This window comes from Pomacea canaliculata, linkage group LG3, assembly GCF_003073045.1.
Source record: "Pomacea canaliculata isolate SZHN2017 linkage group LG3, ASM307304v1, whole genome shotgun sequence".
NCBI lineage: Eukaryota > Metazoa > Mollusca > Gastropoda > Architaenioglossa > Ampullariidae > Pomacea > Pomacea canaliculata.
This window is the reverse complement of record NC_037592.1, coordinates 5092235-5108765: the sequence shown is the minus strand read 5'-3', so window position 1 is coordinate 5108765 and position 16531 is coordinate 5092235. Positions and strand designations below refer to the sequence as shown.

General features: G+C 45.5%; 2 protein-coding genes across 3 annotated transcripts in view; both read left to right on the top strand.

The window, feature by feature from the left end:
• Window positions 1-1655: 1655 nt before the first annotated feature.
• Window positions 1656-5014, top strand: LOC112558688 (uncharacterized protein F54H12.2-like). The gene is made up of 2 exons (XM_025229275.1): window positions 1656-3831; window positions 3930-5014. The coding sequence occupies exons 1-2, from the start codon at window positions 2738-2740 to the stop codon at window positions 4144-4146; spliced, it is 1311 nt and encodes a 436-aa protein (XP_025085060.1). The 5' UTR covers window positions 1656-2737; the 3' UTR covers window positions 4147-5014.
• A 1732-nt stretch (window positions 5015-6746) lies between these two features.
• Window positions 6747-16531, top strand: part of LOC112558684 — a 56931-nt gene continuing 47146 nt past the window's right edge. The window contains exons 1-2 of one of the 2 annotated variants that reach the window (XM_025229270.1): window positions 6747-6854; window positions 6938-11949. In XM_025229270.1, coding sequence (XP_025085055.1) covers window positions 6846-6854; window positions 6938-11170 — 4242 coding nt within the window. In that variant the 5' untranslated portion in view covers window positions 6747-6845 and the 3' untranslated portion in view covers window positions 11171-11949. Of the gene's footprint in view, window positions 6855-6907; window positions 11950-16531 lie in introns of those variants that run through there. The other variant, XM_025229269.1, reaches the window with a different exon arrangement.

Below are 16531 nucleotides of genomic sequence, written 5' to 3'. Positions count from 1 at the left end.
AAAGCTCTGCGTCGAATGAATGTTTCTCAAGACTTGGTCGGCCATCCTGACCGGTGGAAGTTTATTACCGAAAAAGAGGAGCCGGTGAAACATGTAGAACGTCCGACCTGGGAAACGTTGTAAGCCATGGGTAAACTGGCACAACACTATTACACACCACGGCAACCGGGTGCTTTTGGAGGTGTTGCGGGCTTAGCGCGCGTCACCAAGTTAAAACCAACGGTCGTCAAAGAATGGCTGAGTCATCAAGACACGTACACCTTGCACAAACCCATTCGTCGCTCTTTTGTACGCCGGCGCATCATCGTAGGTGGAATCGATCACCAATGGCAAGCAGATTTGATCGACGTGCAAAGACTAAAGCAGCACAACGATGGCTATGCCTATCTTTTGACTTGCATCGACGTTTTTAGCAAGTTTGCCTGGGTGGAACCTCTCAAAAACAAGACAGGTCCTACTATGGTGGAGGCTTTTCGACGCATTTTTTCTACCGGTCGCAAACCCAGAAAGCTGCAAACGGACAAAGGAACCGAGTTTTTAAATCGAACGTTTCAAAAATTTTTAAAAGAAGCTCACGTTGACTTTTTTGTCACTGAAAACGAAGACATCAAAGCTGCCGTTGTGGAGCGCTTTAATCGAAGTTTGAAAGAAAAGCTATGGCGATATTTTACCCGAAAAAACACCCTGAGATACAAGGACGTTTTAACGCAGTTTGTACAGGCCTACAATCGCTCCTATCATCGCAGCATCAAAAGAGCACCTGTAGAAGTCGATGCCGATAACCAGGAAGACGTGTGGCAGACGTTGTACGGTGACCAGCAACAGCAAGAGCGTGTGACAAAAACGATGACACCAGGAGACCGCGTACGAATCAGCAAGGCGAGGTCAAATTTTAAAAAAGGTTACCTCCCGGCATGGACAGAGGAACTCTTTACCATCAGTCGCATCTATGATTCCGAACCCACCACCTATGTCTTGAAAGATGACCACGGGGACGAACTGCGCGGAACGTTTTACAGCCAAGAACTACAAAAGGTCGGTGCAAAAGACAAGTATCGAATCGAAGAGATTTTGAAGCAACGTGTGGGGGCAGGCGGAAGAAAGGAGTATTTAGTCAAATGGTACGGTTACGATGCTTCATTTAATTCTTGGATTCCGCAGTCATCGCTCACCCGGTACTGATGGAAGGCACACACCACCACCACCACCACCACCACCACCACCACCACCACCACCATCACCACCACCACGACCACCGACTGGCGTGTGGCGCATCATGGGACGTCGAATTCCTCGAAGAGAAATTGTATTTTTTTGCCAAATGATCCTTATTTATGTCGTGGTCGGCGTTTCGCTCTTTAATCTGACACGTGGACACGGAGCGGACAATTTGTGGGTGGCTTTGCTCAGTAGCTGTCTCGGATACGTGCTTCCCAACCCTGCTATCGACCCTCCGCCTTCTGCTGTTTTCAACCACTAAAAACAACAACATGTTTTATCTCACCCTACCCAGCAACAGCTCGATGGAATATTATCCAGACAACTCTGCTAGTCACTATTTTACTAAACTTCCTCAGACCATCGACTTGGAGCGAGAATTTGAGGTAGGACTATCAGAAATTCAACTTCCCAATTCGTATCTCAACGTTGCCAAGGGAGATTTTTGGATCGAATATACTACTCATCTGCCTTCTGAAAATGAAGTAAGAGCCAAAGCAAGGTCACCAGAGAAAAAACGAGTCGAAATTCCTGGTGGACTGTACGATTCGAGCGAGTATTTTGTGTGGTTTCTCAACACTGTTTGTCAGAAAAGCCTTCATCGTGCTTCGGACCCTTTGGGCAAAGAAAAACGCCTGTGGATCGAGTACGAACGTGCCTCCAAGAGCACGCACATCAAGCTGTACGAGGAAAATACGACGATTCGGCTGAGTCCAGCGCTACAGCGAGTGTTGGGATTTTCAAGAAACACGTTTTTAGGAAAAGGAGACTATTATTCGACCACGAATGTGGATCTGAACGAAAATTTTAAGAGTGCCTACATCTACTGCGATCTGGTCAGTCCGCGCCCCGTGGGTGACGTCATGGCCCCGCTTCTCCGCATAGTGCCCATGACCGACAAGACGCAAGACGTCGTGCATTATATCTTTGAAAAACCTCACTACATCCCACTCAGCCGGTCAAATTTTAATTCGGTGGAAATCCTTTTAACGACAGACACGGGTAAAGAGTTTTCATTTAGCAGCGGAAGTACCATCGTGACGCTTCATTTTCGTCGGAGGACCCACTTCTAGGAGGATGGTACGTTACACACCGTATCATAGCAATCCTAAAATCTACGAGGACTACTACTGCTCTCAGGTCGGACATGGCTTGTCTGTGTTTGCCGGTGGGCGTCACATGCGAGGAAGAGGACTTGGGAGTCTGTTGAGCAGCGTAGGACGCATGATTCTTCCGCTTGTCAAAAGAGGTGGAAAAGCTTTGTTGAAAGAAGGTCTACACACCGGCGTTCAGGTTGCTCAGGACATGATGTCTGGTCAAAATTTTAAGACGGCGATACAAGAACGAGGGAAAGAAGCAGGCAAGCGTCTGTTTAACCAAGCCGTCAGTGCAATATCAGGATCCGGTGCGCCCCCTGGCGAACCTGCCCGAAAACGTATAAAACCAACATTTCACCCACGACGTGTTCAAAAGAAGAAAAAGAAGACGACGAGCAGTACGGCAGACATCTTTGGTTAACATGGCTCTCATCCACCCTAAATCTTGCGAGAGCGTACATTCCGGACTAGACTTGTTTTCCGTCCCTCCTACGCAAACGGCTGTCGAGGAAGGTTGTTTTGTAGAGTATTACCCGCTCAGTGCCATCTCGACAGGGGCTCCCATCGAATTTTGTATCAATGGCGCCACAGAAGACTACTTGGACCTCAGCAACACCTTTTTGCACGTCAGAGCCAAAGTCACCGAGGCTGATGGGTCAGATTTGGCCGACGGTAAAGACGTCGCTCCCATCAACTACTGGTTGCACAGTCTGTTTTCTCAAGTCGACATTAGTTTAAACGACACTCTCATCACATCTAGCGACAACACGTACCCGTACAGAGCTTACCTGGAGGCGACGCTAAACTTTGGTTCTGAGGCCAAGAAAGGACATATGACGGCTGCCCTTTACTACAGAGATTCAGCCAACCACCTAGATGATACGCAGGGAGACGCAAATGCTGGCCTCAAGATTCGGCGAGACATGAGTGCTAAAAGCAAGGAAATAGACATGATGGGTCGTCTCCACGCAGACATTATGCATCAGGAACGCTACATGCTACCAGGGGTGGACGTCAAGATCAGACTGATCCCGTCTAAAGCCGCTTTTAACTTGATAGCTCACGACGAAGACGGAGGATATCGCAGCACCATCACACACGCTTCTCTGTTTGTCCGCAAGGCCAAACTCAACCCTGCAGTGTCGCTCGCACACGAAAAGGCGTTAGAAAAGGGAACGGCCAAGTACCCCATGAAAAGGGTGGTGCAAAAGACTTTTTCTATTCCAGGAGGACAACTGTCACACGTTCAAGACAACCTGTTTCTCAGTCAAGCTCCCACGCGCATCATCATCGGTCTAGTGGATACCGCCGCCTTTAACGGAAAATTGAAGGCGAACCCGTTCAACTTTAAAACACACAACCTGTCCTTTCTTTGTCTGTACATGGATGGACGTCAAGTGCCTGCCAAACCGCTGATGCCCGACTTTGAAAATCAACACCACGTCAGAGCTTATCATGGGTTGATGACGGCTACCGGTCATACAGGACGAGATTCGGGCAATCACATCGGTTACAGGTATGTTTTGTGTGTGTGTGTGTGTGAGAGAGAGAGAGACTCTGTGTGTGACTCTGTGTGTGTGAGTGCGCGCTACACGTTTTGCCTTTATGTTTCAGGGACTTTGCGCTGGGCTACACCCTCTACGCGTTTGACTTGTCACCCAGTTTGGTGGACGGAGACCAGTTTGAGCTGGTCAAGAGCGGTGCGCTGCGACTGGAGCTAAAATTTAGCGACACCTTACCCAACCCTGTTCATGTGATTGTCTTTGGTGAACTCGACAGCATGATTGAAATTGACCGCAGTCGTCAGGTGCTGACAGATTTTTCAGCATGAACACGCGTGAGATTTCAGCCATCTTAGGCTCGGACATTTATGCTAGACGAGTGTTTAAAGGTGTGTACCCTAGAAACAAATTGCCAACTCACCTCTCTCCTCGCCGTCCAAGTGCCTTCATCATCAACACCGACACAGCCTCTAAAAGGGGAGAACACTGGGTAGCCGTGTGGTTTGACGGACTTGGTAAAGCCGAGTACTTTGACAGTTTTGGTCTTCCTCCACGTCATCGTGACATCAACCACTTTATCGAAACTCACAGCATCCGAAGTCGTTACAACGATCGTCTGTTACAAGACTTGACGAGTTCAGCCTGCGGGCTGTATGTGCTATATTTTGTGATGATGAAAAGTCGCGGTGCAAGTCTCCACAGGCTCTTAGCCCCGTTTCACGCCATAAACCTCCGGACCAATGATCGACTCGTTTACAGAATGGTTCGACACCTACGTCACCGACCAACCCTCTCCAAGCCGCTATAAAAAAACCCCGTCTTTTGCACATCTGTACACCACACATCCACCATGGCTCCTGTTGACCAGAATGCTTCTTCAACGATGTATCCGCTCGGCAAAGACGTCTTTGCTTCTGTGCGAACGTGGAAAGGCATCGTCAAAATTCACGTTCGACACTACACGGCTCCTATCAACGGCAAAGAGGGACGACGTTTGCCCACCCAAAAGGGAGTAGCGATGGATGCGCAGCAATTTCAAAATTTGCTGAGGGTCCACAAAAAACTGACCACCGACTATCGCAGGCAGACAGAAAACCTTGGTGAGACAAAACGACCCAAGAAGCTTCGCGTCGACAACGACGACGAAGAAAAAGACGACGATGTGCTTTTTCCAGATGACACAACAGTGTAAAAAAACTTTTGTGTGTGTGCTCCAAAAGAGTCTCGCCCGCCGCAACCTTGTCCGGAAAAAAAAAAAAGCCTCGCAACGACGACACAGTATGAAAAAAAACTTTTGTGTGTGTGTAAACCCGATCGACAAAACAGAGACGTGTAAAAACAATAAGCTAAGCAGAAAAAAAAAACATTTTACCAAATGTACAAGCGTACCACAATTTTTTTTCTTCTTTAGACTGCTTGTTGAATAAAACGATGTCTTAAATGTTACAACAGTTTTTTAGTGTGTCTGTGTGTGTATGATGGATAAATGTTGGTTTGTGAGAGGAGTGCAGTCAAACCACCAGCGGTCGTTCACCTTTGTAAGATTAATGTAGGTCAATGATGCTGGCAGACTGCTGATGCTACCTAGATGACACGTTAATTACCGCCATTAAGATCAACTGTGATGAGCTGTAAAAATTAATGTTGGCCGATTATGCTGGCAGACCGCTGTCCCCTCGGGCACTCATCTGTCATTCACCTTTTGACCACGTCAGCGCATGTAAACCACGCCTCTCTGACTCGCAGCCAGTCCCGAACAAACTTGGGGGTTTCGACTATAGTATATATACCGACTTCACAGCTTTTCTAGTCCCTGTTGATTTTCCAACGCATAGCAAAGGAAAAAAAAAATGTCTAATCCAAGTTTTCTCCAAAGTCTCATCAATATGGTCAACGAGGCCATAGAGAAATACTGTAACGGGTGCATCACCAATCACCCATCGCAGCACCAGCACCCGTGCATATCCATGACGTTTGAGGAGGCGGTAGATATTCACTTGGAAACGATTTTAGGGAAGATGAACAGCAAATTTTTGGCTGGGGAAGTCTTTCCCTTTATAAGAGACCAGCTCCTCGAGGCTGAAAAGCAACACGTCGCCCAGTCAACAACCGTTATCGTTTTAAGTGAGGCGGAAGAAGAAAGCGACGATGACGTTTTTTTATTTGATTCGCCGCAACCTTCTACGTCGTCGGCGGTGGTGGCACCACCACAACGAAAGAGGCGGCTAGAGCCAGAAGAGAAAGATGAAAAAAAGACAAACAAAGTAAAAAGAAAGCTGTTTTTCCCATCCTCCTCCTCCGAAGAGTTTGATGGTCTCACTCAAGACCAACTAGAAAAGATTTTCGACGAACCCTTCGACTTCTAGCCTCCCACCTCTGCTGCCCCTTTTTTATTTTTTATTTTTTTATTTATTTGTTTTTTTTTGTTTTTTTTTTTTGTTTTTTTTTTGGCAGTCGATTTAGCCTCACCTCCACGTGGTGACTGCTGGACAAAGGCTCACTTTGAATTTTTTTTTTTTTTTGGAGTGAGCTTTTGACGAAGAAGGCTAAAATAAAAATAATAAAAACAACCTCCAACCCAACACTAGTCCTCACAACTCTCTTGGGAAAAATACACGTGTGCAGTGTGTACAACGAAGAGTGGTTGGGGGTGGGTGGAGAATGGTACCACGCTGGCACTAGCGGTCGTTCACCTTTGTAAGATTAATGTAGGTCAATGATGCTGACAGACTGCTGATGCTACCCAGATGACACTTTAATTACCGCTGTATGATGTCCCCGCTGGCACTCATCTGTCATTCAGCTTTTTACCACGTCAATCACAAAGCACATAAAGCTGCCTTTGGCGAACCACCAATCAGCTCGCCTTTAGCATCCTATTTAGTCACTTAGACTATCTCGATCCATTCATTCGAAAAGCAAAGCACGTTTATTTAACACCTCTCTCTCAGCAAAGACTATCTCGATCCATTCATTCGAGAAGCAAATCACTTTTATTTAACACCTCTCTCACTGTCTCCCAGCAGCCATGGAAAACGTAAGTTGACGCCTAAGTGGGTTTTTTCCTAAATATTTTAAAAATGAGTATGCATGACGGATTTTTTGTTTGTTTGTTTTCAGATTTGCCGTATATGCGGTTTGAAATTTACGGCGGTCAGGAACCTGAATCGTCATGTCAAAGCGATACACGAAAAGGTAAAAGGCTTTCCTTGTTCTTTGTGTTATCGAACCTTTTCACGCAAAGAACATCTTGGCCGCCATATGCAAAAGGTTCATCAGCTTCAGCCTTCGGCTACTTTGACGGCTCCTGCGCCTAAAAAGCAAAAACCCCAGGCGCAGGGTCGGTTAGAAAAAGATGATTTGACGGCTCCTCCGCCTCCGCCTCCTAAAAAGCAAAAAACCCAGGCGCAGGGTCGGTTAGAAGAAGATGAGCTTTTATCACAGTTACCACCTGATGTTGAAGAAGTATATCGCAAAAACTGGAGCGCAGTCAAAACCCATAAACGGTACGGAAAACATCAGTCGGTGTTTACGTTCTTTTGGACTCCCAATGCCACTCCACTATGGAGACAACGTCTCGTGGATCTTTTTGATTCTCAAAAGAAGCGTTTTAAAATTAATTTTTCCCACTCCTTTTTGTTAAAAAATAAAACTTCAAATGAGTTATCGTTTTTTCATGCCTCTGCCAACAACCACAGAGCACTAAAAAGACCCCGTCTGATTTCTAACAAACAAGATTTTTTGGACTTTGTAAATCAAGTTCAAGACCACGACGCGTTGGAGCACGCCCAAAACGAACGTCCCGACAGTAAGGTGGCGGTGGAGGCCATCATGTCCACCTCCTTTTATGTCAATCCCATCGCCGACTTTCCTATCGGTTGTTGTACAGATGATGCTTTACCCGAATACATACAAAATAACAAAAGCCTGCATACACTTCAAACAGACCAAAACCACGGACAGGCGTACCGTGACAATCTTTGTTTTTTTAGAGCCCTCGCATTACACCGTGGCGCCAACGTACATTCGTTACAGATCCCTGCGCGAGAACTGTTCAACCAATGGTCCTCGTCTGCTTCTTTTTCTGACTTTCCAGGAGTGACCCTGCTAGATCTGCCGAGTTTAGAAGATAAATTTAAAGTAAATATCGATGTTTTTCAGTTTGATGAAAGTCAGTCTCCTCCCGTGCTCGTCCCTCTCCAGCGGAGCGCGTACAAGTATACAGACGTTCTCCGTCTTTTACATTACAAGCAACATTTCATGCACATCATCGACATCGACAAACTCACACACGCGTTTCAATGTCCCAAGTGCGGAAAACTTTGGAAAAAAATTTGGAGGATGGAGCGACACGAACAAAAATGTCAGGGGGATAAGGTCAAAGAGACGTATCAAGGCGGGGTCTATCAGGGTACACCCTCCGTCCTGGAAAGTTTACAATCCCACGGGTTTTCGGTCGACACGTCGTTTGTTTTTCCGTATAGGGCCACCTTTGATTTCGAAGTTTATTTTGATCGCTCTAACCTTCCCCAACCCCACAGCAACAACACGCGGTACACAGCACAACACGTTCCCTTGTCCGTGTCGGTAGCCAGTAACGTTCCAGATTTTGAATCGCCGGTTTGTTTTGTCAGCGACGGCGACTCTCAAAACTTGATCGATCGCATGGTCGATCACCTAGAAAAAATTTCGGACCGTTCTTATCTTTTATTATGCGAGCGATTTAGTGACGTGCTTACAGAGCTAGATGCTGTCGAACAACAACAAAACAACTCCCCTGACAGTATTCAAATTCCCACCGCCGCCCTCAAAGCCCGATTCGACGACTACTTGCGTCAACTACCGGTCATAGGGTTTAACTCGGGAAAATATGACATCAACGTCATCAAACCCTACCTCGTTCGCCGATTTGTCCTTTGCGAAAAAGAAACAGACGATGACGATGTTGACGAGACAAAAAACCCTTTTAAGTTTGTGGTGAAGCGTCACAACGCATTTTTGTGCATTTGCACCCAAAAGCTGAAATTTCTAGACGTCGTCAACTTTCTCGCTCCGGGATTTAGTTACGCAAAGTACTTGGCTGCCTACAACGTCACAGAACAAAAAGGTTTCTTCCCCTACGAACACGTCACCTCTCTCGACACACTACAAGAACAGCAACTCCCTCCCCACGCCGCGTTTTATTCGACCCTCAAACAGAGCAACATCACAGACGAGCAGTACGCCTACTGTCAACAGGTCTGGGAGACTCGCAACATGACGTCGATGCGAGATTTTCTGATGTGGTACAACAACCTCGACGTTGTGCCTTTTCTGCAAGCGCTCGACAACCAGATCACGTTCTACGCTACTCTCGGTGTAGACATGGTGAAAGACGCTATTTCGGCTCCCGGCATCACACTGCGCTATCTCTTCAAAACTCTGTCTTCCGACGTCTACTTTTCTCTTTTCGATGACAAAACGAAAGACATCCACTCGCTGCTTCGCGACAACATCACAGGCGGTCCCTCCATCATTTTTCACCGCCATCACGAAAAATCTCACACGTTTATTCGCAACGACCTCAGCAAACCCGTACAAAGCATAGAGGGTTTCGATGCCAACGCCTTGTATCTCTGGGCCTTATGTCAAAACATGCCGACGGAACACCCGATCATCCGTAAAAAAGAAAATAATTTCAAAGGGGAAAAAAGAGACGTATACGGTCAAAAGTGTCGCGAGTGGTTAGAGTGGGTCATGTTTTGTAAAAACATTCACATTCGGCATAAATTTAATTCAAAAGAAAAACAGTTAGGAAAAAGGCGAATTCGCGTCGATGGGTGGCATTCAGAAACGCAGACCGTCTATCAGTTTCACGGCTGTCTTTTTCACGGACACGAAAACTGCTCCCTCACGCGCGGTCGCGTCATCAACCCGTTTAACAAAAAGCCACTCGTCGAGTTGCGGGAAAAAACGCGCGAGATCACCGCGTACTTACAAAACGTCGTCGGTGTTGCGGTGCAGGAAATGTGGGAGTGCGAATGGGAAAGAAAAAAAAAGACCAACCCCCAAATCTCCACAGTTATACGCTGTAAAAAGCTCCCCTCCTACAGTTCCAAACGATATCCCACCGAAAACGACATTTTAGCCGCCGTGAAAGACGGAACGCTGTTTGGCCTGGTGCAGTGCGATCTTCACGTCCCCGAGGCGTTGCGCGAGCGGTTTAGCGAGATGACGCCCATCTTCAAAAACATTCATGTCACGCGCTCCGACATTGGTCCTTTCATGCGAGCGTACGCGGAAAAATATAAACTGTTGACCGGTTCCACAAAAACCCTCATCGGCAGCTATGTCGGAAACAAAGTTTTACTAGCGACCCCTTTGCTGAAATGGTATCTTGAAAATGGACTCATAGTCACTGCCATTTACCTGGTGATAGAATACCAACCCAAACCTTGCTTTAAGGCCTTTGGCGACATGGTCACCAGCGCGCGACGCCAAGGAGACAGCGATCCATCCAAAAACATTTTAAGCGAAACGTTCAAACTGTTAGGAAACAGTGCTTACGGCAAGACGCTCACCAACATCGCCAGGCACTGCGACATTTACTACGTCGGTGACTCTGACTGTGAAAAACTGATAAACGACAGTCGCTTTCAAAAGCTGACGGAACTGACGGAAGACTTGTACGAGGTAGAGATGGCCAAAAAGAACATCAACTGGGGCCTCCCCTTACAAATTGGCTATTTCGTCTACCAGTACGCCAAACTGAAAATGCTTCAGTTTTACTATGACTGCGTGGACAAGTTCGTAGACCGCAGCAACTTTCAGCTGTGCGAAATGGACACGGATTCGCTGTACATGGCTTTGGCGGCACCTCGCTTCGAAGATGCCGTCCGTCCCGAATTGCAACAACGGTTTTTTCAAGAATACACACAATGGTTCCCGGGACAAGCATGCGACCAACATCACCAAGACTTTGTGCACAGCAAAACAAACCACAAACCCTGGGACCCCTCTGCCTGTCCTGCCTGTCTCCAACGCGCTCGCGACGACAAACGCACGCCGGGCTTGTTTAAAACAGAGTACACAGGCGATGGCATCGTAGCTCTCTGCAGCAAAACTTACATTTGTTTCGGTGACTCGCAAAAACTAAGCACCAAGGGTCTAAACAAACACCAAAATCAACTTGACCACAACCATTTCAAACAGGTTTTACAGACACAGCAAGCCAGTGGTGGATGCAACACCAGTTTCAAAACGGATGGTAAATCTATGTTTACCTACCAACAACACCGCAATGCCTTGTCCTATCTGTACATCAAGCGAAAGGTCCTTGACGATGGGGTGACTACCGTACCGTTAGATATTTGAGACTGCTGCTCCCGTTTAGACTGCGATATCTTCAAAAGCTGTGATAAAAGTTTTTCTTGTTCTTTGTGCGTCAAACACATTTTTTGCCAGTCAAACAAAAGCCCTGCCTCCTCGTGGCGACTGGTGGACAAAGTTTATTAAAGTTTATACTTTTCTAAGCTTTGACGAAATGGGCTCTTTCAATACATTTTCCACAAATACAAAAACAACAATCAATCGGGTATGACAAAATGGCCGCCACGGATATGACATCACCAAGATGGCCACCTCCATGCCACTTCCGGCAAGATGGCCGACAAGATGGCCGCCACGGATATGACCTCATCAAGATGGCCGCACCCACAGGGACTTCCGGCAAGATGGTCGACAAGATGGCCGCCACGGATATGACCTCATCAAAATGGCCGTCTCCAGGCCACTTCCGGCAAGATGGCCGCCCCCGTGCGACTTCCGGCAAGATGGCCGCCCCCGTGCAACTTCCGGCGGCTGTGACGTCACGGCTCCCCTTCCGGCTCCCCAAATGAGGCATGAATAGCACATGTCTATACTACTCTGGTAGCTTTGTAGCTCTGTGTACTTTTAACTATAAAAGGCGGAGGAAAAGCTGTGTGTCGTTGGCTCTCCGCCAGCAACAATCAACCTCCAGCTGCTGTCGTCGTCGTCGTCGTCAAAGTGTCCGACATGTCACCGCTCGTGACGCTGCTTCTTGTCTCCCTGGTGTCGTCTGCTTCCGCCTCACTCGCCGTGGATCCTGCAGACAGTCAAGGGGCTTCTTCTGGGTGAGTCCCTCACTAGCTCTGTCACGTGCACAGTGACGTCAGCTCTGTCAGTCCCTCGCTAGCTCTGTCACGTGCACAGTGACGTCGGCTCTATGTAAGGAAGAAACCAGAGTACCCCGAGAACACCATTCCAGTAACTAGAGATAACTCAGGGTATTACGATAACCTTAGCGATGTCTAGCAGCATGTTTACCTTCCGTTAAAGTTGTTGACACACCGGGTATTGACTAGAGCCCCAGGGGCAAGTTTTTCATATTAGTAATATAAGCTTGAGATGATATTTCCTTCTTCATGCGAGAAAGTCACGTGTAATTTTCAATTTCTTATGCTTTTTACATAGTAGGAGTTAAAAATCGTTGATACAATGTCATTCACAACTGGTCTCCCTTTAAAAGACAAATTAAAAATATTATTTTGGGATGATGTCGAACATATTATATACATTGCTCTTTAATACTTTTCCTCATTATTTTGATTTTTTTAAAGTAAAAATCATTGATTTATCATGATTTAGAACGGGTATACGAAGACTTAAAAGAAATTTGTTTTGCGTCAAGCATTTTTGATGTTATTTGTTATTCGTAAAAATGCGTAAAAAGGATTATAAAAAAATTAATATCTTCCTTTCTGACTCACCATCAAATACACACCTATACAAGCATTTGTCGAACAATGGGAATAACTGTAATATAAATGGTAAAAATAACAGAAAAAGTTAGTGCTAAAAATAGAAAACTAAAACACGGCTTTGGTTTACATCAACATTTGAAATGCTGGGTAACAATCTTACAAATTAGTACTTCTCAATAATTCATTTAATGCAATCACACACTGGTTTTTTTTAAAAAAAATTCATCAAGACTTTGAAGGTTTGGGCGCACTGAACTTAATGTGAAATAAATCAGTTTTAGTCATCTGAAATATCAAATATCGGCGCATGGGCATTTTGTCGAATAAAGATTTCTGAAAGTGATAAGGCAAAATTGATGTCGGCAAAACATCACGCTTCGTTGAAACACGAACTTGTGTCCGTGGATATACATTATAAGAAAGAAAGTATATGGAATATTCGAGGAATATTCGTTGTATGTTTGTTCAAAATTCAATCAGAACTTGCTCATAACGGATCTGGTACACTAACTCAAATCGTCAGAGGGCATGATGTGGTTTTGAACTGACACCAACATGGCATTACACTGGACGTAGTCTAATTTTTAACAGTGACTACGTGCAACGTAGAATGTCGGCCACGTGAGACGACGTACCACGTGATGTGAATCATGATTTGTACGCGTTGCTTATCTGCATCACCGAAGTGTGTCGCTCTTTATTGAATGAAGGGAAGTGAGAAACGAACTTTAACTGGTATTGGTGCTTTGTGCAAATATAACTGTCTTGTCAGTTTGATGAATGGTGATTCCTTTATTGAAACCGACTCGATTAGATACTTAACTCATTTCAGTGGCTGTAACACGATAAACGTTTACATGTAACGGTTCAACGACGTTTGACATTAATTAGAGCTCGTCTACCTTCCAGTGTTGTTACTAATGAAACACACATTTCCAGGTCTGACGCTGCTTCTTCACAACATGTGCCAGGACTGGTTCCATCAATGTTTGCATCTTATCTTTAAACATTAGCAGGCACAGTTGACGGTCAACAACACAAATGTCCGAATCGCATAAGAATACGTTTCTGTTGCCAAGGCTTCAGCCAATGGGAAAGCTGGGATCACATATTAATTAGGCGTGTATGTGAACACCGTGACCTCACGTTTGACCTCTTTCTGAGCATGGTGATGTTTGTGGGCGTGTATCTTGAGAACGAAAGAGAGGGTGATGTACAGCCATCCACATTTTGGGGAAGTAGTATGTTGACTAAGCTTTATCCTTCACCCTTCTAGATCTTTAAGATAGCCAAGTTATATTTTGTTCAGCCAGCGATTTTCAGACCGCAGTATTAGCTTGGTGCCTGACTTGTTTCACACATCAAACATTACAAAATAGCCTTCCCGGAAATGCCAAAAAAAATGCCTTTTTAATGATGGCACAGAAAGCGATACGAAAATATCGGAAACCAGATTTTCAAACCAGTCCATCAATTTGTTTGACCGGCCTTTTTCAATTTCCCGAAGCTTATTGTTTGGCAATGCAGATAACCAACAGTCTCATTATTTCGGCAAACAAAGATCTGTGGATCACATTTTAGGGGAAAAAGTCCGTTTGTCCGAGTCCATCAGGCACGTTTGCTCCTAAAATGTCAACCTGTGATGTGTCGGGCGACAACTCAGCATCTGTTTGAGCGAAAGGGCAATAACTCTTACACAGGTGGCACATGCACCATCGGGGTGGCAAAGTAAGGGCTGGTTACCCCAGAGAGCATGAAGCAAGGACTTGTAAAACTAATTTTAATTGGGTTGTTTTACCCAGGAATTGCGAAAGAAAGGTCTGATCGCGGGGTTTGTTTGTCTCGCTAACAAAACACCGTTTGTCGCAATCGTCAGAAGAAAGTTTTAACAAAAATGTCAGGACTGTAAGCTTCCCGAATGTTAGGACAGGATATGGCAGTGTTGCTGAATTGTCTACATATTTGATTGGACTAAAAGATCGGCTTGTTATGTGTAAAAGGCTTTTAATTCCAAGTACAAAGTAAGTTTATTAAATAGTGTGTCACAGTCCTTAGAGCTTATGTGTTCACACCGACTAAAAGCCCTTGAAAAGGTCTAGAGAGCCTCGATCTGAAAGGATTGAAGTCTAGTCCTATATCTAAAATGCTCTCTCTCACACACTCACAGAGAGAGAGAGAGAGAATAGAGAGAGAGAGAAACAAATTGTGTAGCATCATCATTTGCACCGACTGAACCTTCTGCTCTGTGAATGTTCCTACATGGAGGATTTTTTTGAATGCTTTATTTCTTTTGTTTCCATTTTTTCTGTTTGCGAACATTCTTTTGTGTTTTCTTCGTACGAATCTCTCAACTCTGTCCTGAAAAACCCCAGACTGACCATGACTCAGCTGCGAAGAAAACCGATGACAACAAAACTCGGGCACCGGCAGGACAACGCCTGTCGCATCCTTTTTACACTATCTCCATCTCTTCCCCCCTCACCCGACTTTCATCTTCACCCCTCCATCCCCACTTCTTGTAATCTTTGTATTTCTGTCTTCTGTCAGTACGAGGAAAAGAGAAAGTGCCGCGAAAATGTGATGGAGGTAGGCGCTGACAAAATCGACCATTGCACTTTCTGACAAGACAAAGCACGGATGCAAGAAAGACATCCATCCTCGACAAATTTGAAGAAACCTTGTGAACTTCTTGCAGCGTGTGAACGGATTGTCCTTAGTTTTGTGACATGTCATATAAAACACAGAAATGGCAGCTTGTGGGCACTCGCACAGAAAGCGAGCGAGCGAGCGAACGTAAGAGAGAGAATGAATACTAAAAGAAAATCTGTTTTCAAAATTATTATCCTCTTCTTTCTTGCTCTCTCCAGTTACTCCTGCTTCCTACCCTTCCATAATCCCTTCTACACACAGCGCCAGGTCGCCAGTCATATCGGGCAAATGCTTTTAATTTGTGATCAAAGGATAAAGACCCTGGAGCCCAGCTTTGAGGCTGGGAATCGTCTAATCTTTTCTTGGATGCTTGAGCGCTGTTGCCAGCCTCAACAGGAATACAGAGACAGACTCAAATGTTCTTGGAAGAGTAGGTCTGAGTCAGATTACTGTGTGAGAAGACAACCTGGACTAACAGTAACCAGCAGACTCCAGTCTCTAACAATGCATCACTGGGACCTGCAGACAATCAAAGTCAAGCTGAAGGTAATACAGAATTGTACTGGTACCACAGCTCGGGAACTGCTGCAGAAGAACAGGTGGGCTTCACACCAGGTGAGAGCACAGTTGAGCAGATCTTCAGCTATCGCATCCTGATAGAGAAGCATCTTCATCACCAGGAGACCTATATCACAGATGGCCAGACTTCCGAACATGAAGAAGTGGACTGATTGTCTAGTGCAGGACCTGTCCACCATGGCTCAAGACAGGTATGAGTGGCAGCCATTGTCAACTACCTTGTCACTTCCTGTGCTCTCCCAACGGCCGGCACCAGTCAAGGGACGAATGGCTGGAAATTATTTACCAGAGTAGTACTTCCTATGGGAAATAGATTGCAATCGAAAAATATAATCCAAGACTGTTGACCGGGGAATGTTGGAAATATTTGTCTAGCACAATGTCCCAGGACTTGAACAGGATCCACAAGACAGTCACAAAGATGTGGGACGGAGAACAATGCGAAGACTCGTAGTAAAGGGCAATTACCTCAGATTTAACTCCAGAAAACAAGGGCTAGTGGCATCCAGAGAAGACCGAGAATATAATGAGAGCTCTTGAGAATATAAAGAAATGTTCGCATATTAAACAGCAGTTAAAACAGATCGTCAAGTCAGTTTTTACACCGCAACTCAAGGTTTCTGCCGGAGACAGGAAGGACGTCTGAGTGGAGTCCACCCATCAGTTCGCACTTCAAAAAAATGTTATATACAATCCATCAGCATAACAGAAGAGGAGAGCGAAC